Source organism: Sinocyclocheilus anshuiensis, unplaced genomic scaffold, assembly GCF_001515605.1.
Source record: "Sinocyclocheilus anshuiensis isolate Anshui unplaced genomic scaffold, SAMN03320099.WGS_v1.1 scaffold590, whole genome shotgun sequence".
Lineage (NCBI taxonomy): Eukaryota > Metazoa > Chordata > Actinopteri > Cypriniformes > Cyprinidae > Sinocyclocheilus > Sinocyclocheilus anshuiensis.
Genome location: NW_015544192.1, coordinates 2,492,108 through 2,498,593, shown reverse-complemented (window position 1 = coordinate 2,498,593; position 6,486 = coordinate 2,492,108). Strand labels below are relative to the sequence as shown.

At 38.2% G+C, this 6,486-nt stretch overlaps 1 protein-coding gene across 1 annotated transcript in view; it reads left to right on the top strand.

Moving 5' to 3' along the window:
- The first annotated feature begins 644 nt into the window (after positions 1-644).
- LOC107696601 (transcriptional repressor p66-beta-like) overlaps positions 645-6,486 on the top strand; it is an 11,228-nt gene continuing 5,386 nt past the window's right edge. The window contains exons 1-5 of the mRNA XM_016497042.1: positions 645-1,003; positions 3,313-3,442; positions 3,556-3,687; positions 4,508-4,636; positions 5,001-5,171. Coding sequence (XP_016352528.1) covers positions 645-1,003; positions 3,313-3,442; positions 3,556-3,687; positions 4,508-4,636; positions 5,001-5,171 — 921 coding nt within the window. The remainder of the gene's footprint in view (positions 1,004-3,312; positions 3,443-3,555; positions 3,688-4,507; positions 4,637-5,000; positions 5,172-6,486) is intronic.

Below are 6,486 nucleotides of genomic sequence, written 5' to 3'. Positions count from 1 at the left end.
AGCTCCGTTCAGCTACGTGTCTGCACTCAGAAATGACTCTTGTCGTAACAGGCACTGAACGTGAGGTGGGGAGACCCTCTCTACTAGCAGCCCAAGCAAATTTCCTCAGTCAAACCATGAAAGTTACACTGATTTGTATGTAATGATCATGTAATTTATCAATTAAGCCTGGAGAGGCCTTGGTTCTTGAGCACTGTAGTCCACTACCTCAGCACGAGGCAGACTAATGGCTCTGTTAAGTCTGTGGGCGTGTGAGGAGTCATGGTAGATCTCTCACTCTCTCTCACTTGCTCTCAGCTCTTTCGCTGTAAAAGAATAATTAAGTGATTTGCATTGGTCTCAAGCAGGGGAATTTGTACTGATTCCTACAGATAAGGGCTGTCGCGATACCAACATTTCAATATTTGATACCAGTACCAGCAAAATCTCTTGATACAGCTGTGAAATGAACACAATGAATTTCTTTTTATTTAAATGTTAATTTGTTAATATTTCTTAAGTAAGAGTTGCCTCAAGTTATTTAAAATTAAATTAATTTATTATTATTATTATTCTTTTTTAAATCATCTTTGCTCCTGCATTGCTACTATGGATGATTAAAAGCTTTTTATTCACAAATATTCTCTTTCTATGCCGCTGATAGGATGGAGCGGATGTCTGAGGAGGCGTTGAGGCTGAACCTGCTGAAGCGGGGTCTGGAGGCACAAGATGAGCGGGACGAGTCTCTGGCCAAGCGCCTGAAGATGGAGGGTCACGAGGCCATGGAGAGGCTTAAGATGCTTGCCCTCCTTAAACGCAAGGATCTGGTCGCTTTGGAGGGGGCAGCGGTTGCAGCAGCCATGGCAGAGGGCAAAGGCCCCGGGGGCAGCCAGGGGCTGATGGGAGCTGTGGCCTACGAGGAGAAGATGAATGGAAATTTGAGAGTCGGGGGCCATGGAGGTCCCAGTAAGAATGGGAAGGAAAACATAGTGGAGGAGCCAGTGGACATGAGTGCCAGAAGGAGGTGAGGTTTCGGCAAAGGGTTTAACATCTGTTTGTTGAAATGAGTACTGTATTTTATGGAAAATAAATTGCACATGACTATAAGCTTGGTGAAAATAGCATCGTTGAGAGAAAAGTGTTGCATCTGTGCGTAAGTCAGATTTTATTACATTCAGAAATACCGGTAAATAAAACTAAACATTTACAAATATTATACACTCTATAAAATGTATTTTGGTTCCACTTACTTTACAACAAATCCTTTAAATGTAATGTTATTCAGAACCAGTGATATTTTAGTATTATTGATATATTATTGTAGTTTTTATTCATGTTTTAAATCAGTTTTTATTTCTATATCTTAATTTTAATTTTCAGTTTTTAATAATTTGATTGTTTTTGTCATTTTTAGTAGTTTTTATATATAGTTTATTTTTATTTCAGTTTTAGTTATTTTAGTACCTCAGGATAAACTAAATTTAAAGTCCCCATGAAATCAAAATTAAATTTTTCAAAATATATCGGAGCTATTTGAATTCTACACAGAATGCTATATTTTATAGCAATATGGATGAGATTGTGGCTGGCATACCCTGTCAAATGCGGCTTTACGGAGCTCAACGGCTCTGAACGGCTCTAGCCCAAGCTGTGATATAAACGAATGCTATTGGCTATTTTAAAAAGGGGCGGGGCTGCTTGATATGTCCCGCCCTGTCTTCCTGTTTCAGTTAAAATGACGTCAACACATAGAGTAACGCTGCATGATTCTAAGCATTTCAGGGGACCTTTAAATGAAAAATACTGTCTTGGCAGCTAGCTGAAATAACACATTTTTAAAATATTTTATTTTATTTCAGTTAACATTTATTTTATTTCAAGTAACGCAGGGCTCCAGACTGCGACTAAAACGGTCGCATTTCCGTCCAAAAATATTACTTTACGCGTGATATTTTTGCTGAGATCGCCACTGGCGACTATATAAATTTACATGTTATGACTGTAAAATTTGCATGTAATGCCTTTTTTCCTGATTGTTTTGAGATCACATCTTTTATGTTCACGTAATAAACGGAGACGATGCGCATCAAAGTTTTAGTGGAAAAACTGTCCTCATCTCTGCCGAACACCAGCGTTGATGGCACACCTGCTTAAAGCAGCTCCAGTTGTGCAGCACGAGAAAGATCGAAATGATGGAGACGTGCGAAGTAAAAGTGCAGAAAAGCAGTGTCTATTTCGTGCACAACTTGAACAAACTACAACAGGTAAACCTGTCAGCTGTGTACACATTAACAATATCGTTAACGATTCTCGTTTATAATCGATACTAATATGGCTTCTTGTTATCAAGATCTTTAGTCTATATGCTGTGTTCTGTTACTGCGTGAACGTCATATAATTTGTAAGTGCACTTGCCGTCCAATAAACACCATAAGCTTTGTGCTCTGTTACCTTTTAATTAGCAAAGTATCAGTTTTAAAATTCTGCCAAATTCATAACGAAATTCAAACAATAAATACCGTTTTGGCGCTCTTTAATGAGGCATGAGCGATTGCTTTAGCGCCTTAGTTCAAGCGGCATGTGAACCCATCATATCTTTCTCTTTACTACTATACTACGAAATAAACATGAATGGATGCCAAAAAGTATATTATAAGAGAGTCTACAGTACAGCTTACTGAAATGTCTCATGCTCATTCAGTGCTTCAAATGGCGCAAAACGTTTAAAGCTTGTAAACAATGCCACGCAACAATCATTTACCTCAGAATAACCATTCAGTTTCCATAAGCTCATTAGTCAGAAGGGATGTAACGATTCACTCAACTCTCGATTATTTCAGTTTGTTTGTTTGTTTTTTACCGGTTTTTTTTCAGTGTTAGTTAATAAACAACCCTGTTCAGAATATAAGTATAAAACAAACACAAATAATAGTGTCATTCATTATAAACAACCTTTATTTTAAAATGCCAACCAGGACTAAACAAATGTATTTAAAGTGAAACTGAAACTACTGGTGTGAGGGAAATGCGTTATATAAAAAAACTTGGGCTCACGTACCTTGGGATCAGTCGTTTGCTTGCTTGATATTAACTGCGTTGTGTAAGTTGCTTTGGAATGTAAATTGTATGTAAATTGAATGTAAAATATAAATATAAAAAAAAACACTTATATTCTGGGAAGTGGGGTATGTTTTTGCTGTATGGTGTTAAATTAAATTATAATTTAATGATTTTATCCTGCAGGTGTTGCTAGGCCTTGTTTTTCATCTTGATTCCCTTAAAAATTAGTATTTAAAGTGCCCCTAAAAATTCCTCTAATTGTGCTCATCATAGTGAAATAGTTCGGGAGCGACGCACTCCATCGCCAGACGTTATCATTTTATCAGACAACGAGGCGTCCAGCCCCCGGAGCACGCCTCACCCTGAGGAGAAACGGCATCAGGCCAACCTGGAGATGTTTAAGGTGCAGTATCCCATGTTGGAATCAGATCTGTTGTTGGTTACCCACCATTAAACCCTGTGAATGAGTCTCGTAAACCTGTTTGCTGACCTCTTGTGTGTGTGTTTGTTCTGCAGGGGAAGACTGGCGACGAGCGGCAGCAGATGATCAAAGCTCTCCGAGAGGAGCTCAGGCTGGAGGAGGCCAAGCTGGTGCTCCTGAAGAAACTGAGACAGAGTCAGATGCAGAAGGAGAACGTGGTGCAAAAGGTCAGAACCGTACACAATGTCCTGTACCTTCATTACTCTACACTTGATGCCAACTGGGCCAGTAACTCTACACTCTGTCAGTTGGGAATTTTAATTATATTTATTGGATGAACAGGCATGTTAGAGACCTTTTTTGAATTGAGAAAACATCTCAGCCTCATACCTACCATACCGCTGTGCACGTTTAGTGTAGTATACAGTTAGCTCAGTGCAGATCAGGCAGGTAGCAGTTCCTTTAAGAGACCAGAGACATCACGAGCTGGCTTTGATATCACTGTCAAGAAGTTATTTGAATATAAAATACATGGTAGTCAAGTCATGCACAGGATTTTTGTAAATAAAGTCATATTATTTCAGATGGATGGGCAAAGTAAAGTGCATGGAGTAGCTAGCTTCTGGTGTAAACAGCTTAGTTTATTTTTGTTATTTATACATTTTTTTAATGGAAGGGATCTTATTTTGCACTTTTCTGGTGTAAAAACGTACAGGCTTGTTTATTGTCGTCTAGACCAGTGTTTCCCAACCTTTTTTTAGTCGCGGCACCCTTTGGAAATTTTAACAAATTTGTGGCACCCTACAAAATTAATTTTCTCACAATATTTGAATTTCTAACTTCGATATGATACTTTGAAAAGTGTAGATATTCGGTACAGCAGGGAAGAACTGCAGAATATACTGTCATACAGATATTTTTAATATTATTAAAAAAAATTTGTCCATCAATGGTGTTGTCCATCAAATTGTTTTAAATTATACTGAAACTCGGTACAGTATGAGTTTTTGATAGAAGGACTCTGACCTCTCATTTTTCTCTTTTCAGGTGCCGGTGGTCCAGAATGCCCCATCATCAGTGCAGCCGTCACCCATGCACAGCTCTCAGGGGCTCGGGAAACTAACTGTGCGGCCTGGCATGCACTCATCTGAGCCTCAGAGCCTGCGCACTGCACAGGTACAGGGGTTTTATGCCTTTCTAAATATGAGTAAAGTACAGATCGTTTTTTTGTTTTTTCTAAATGCATTATTGAGAATTTTAAGCATAAGCATAAAGCACATGGATACTCCTTATTATGTTGTACACATTAGACTTGAACATGTTAGAGCCTGCTGTTGGTTGCCATGGGAGCAGCACCTTAAGATCAGCATAACTGTATAGATTGGTACCAGTTACCATTTTTAATTACGGTCCATCTGTTGAGTACAAACAAAGCATTTGATGTCAACAGTGTACAATCTGATATACAGTGTCTGCTGACATCTAGTGGTCATACAGTGCATTGCAAAGTTATTAATAACTGTTTTTTTCCCCACCTCAGGGCCACACAGTAATCAGGTCTGCTGTCAATGCATCTTTGCCCCCAATGATGATGTCACAACGGGTTATTGCACCCAATCCTGCCCAGCTTCAGGGTCAGAGAATGCCCTCCAAGCTGGGCATGGGCCGCTCCTCCACAGGTGGTTTGGGTAACACAATAAGCTATCAGCAGGTACAGTCAAGTTCAAAGCCATTAGCCCTAACTTGTTTTGTGGGTTTTCTCCATGCAATTTATTGACATTTTTTCCTAAAGTTCATGTTTGTTTAATCTGTTTATTACTGGCTTATTTCAAACTACTGTATTCATGAACTAGTGCTGGGCGATATAGCAAAATATATGTTTTCGGTCTTTTGACAAAATATATGTTCATATGTTTAATAGTAAGATTTTTTAAGGTTGTAAGGTTTTTTTTGATCCACTGAAGACTTAAGTAATGGCTGCTGAAAATTCAGCTTTGCCATCACTGGAATAAATTGTATTTAAAAAAACGACTACAATTTAAAACAGTAACTTTAAGTTGTAGTAATATTTTACAATATTACTGTTTTTACTGTATTTTTTAAACAAATATAATCAGCATTGGGAAGCATCTTACAGACACCAAACTTTTGAATGGTAGTGTGTGTATGTGTATATATCTCAGTATTTATATATTTGTCTGAATATATACAGTTGTGCTCAAAATTATTCATACCCTTGGTAAATTTGATCAAAGAAGGCTATGAAAACTAATCCGTATCATCAATCCTTTAGATATTTTATTTAAAAAATTTACTAAAATCTAACCTTTCATTGGAGAATAAAAATTTAAAATGGGAGAGAAATCTTAGAGAAAATGTTTTTCTCTAATACACATTGGTCACAATTAATCATACCCTTTTATCCAATACTTTTTGCAACCTCCTTTTGCCAAGAGAACAGCTCCGAGTCTTCACCTATAATGCCTGAAGAGTTTAGAGAACATCTGACAGGAGATCAGAGACCATTCCTTCATACAGAATCTCTCCAGATTTTCAGCTGCATGTTGCTGCTTCTCTTCAGTTCATCACACTCATTTAATATAGGGTTCAGCTCAGGGAACTGGGTTGGCCAGGGCAGAAGCTTGGTTTTGTTCTCAGTGACCCATTTTTGTTTTGATTTTGATGTTTGTTTGTGGATCATTGTCCCGTTGGAAGATCCAACCATGGCCCATATAAAGTCTGAAGAGTTTAGAGAACATCTGACAGGAGATCAGAGACCATTCCTTCATACAGAATCTCTCCAGATTTTCAGCTGCATGTTGCTGCTTCTCTTCAGTTCATCACACTCATTTAATATAGGGTTCAGCTCAGGGAACTGGGTTGGCCAGGGCAGAAGCTTGGTTTTGTTCTCAGTGACCCATTTTTGTTTTGATTTTGATGTTTGCTTGTTTATCATTGTCCTGTTGGAAGATCCAACCATGGCCCATTATAAGATTTCTAGCATGGACAGTCAGTTTTTAATTTTT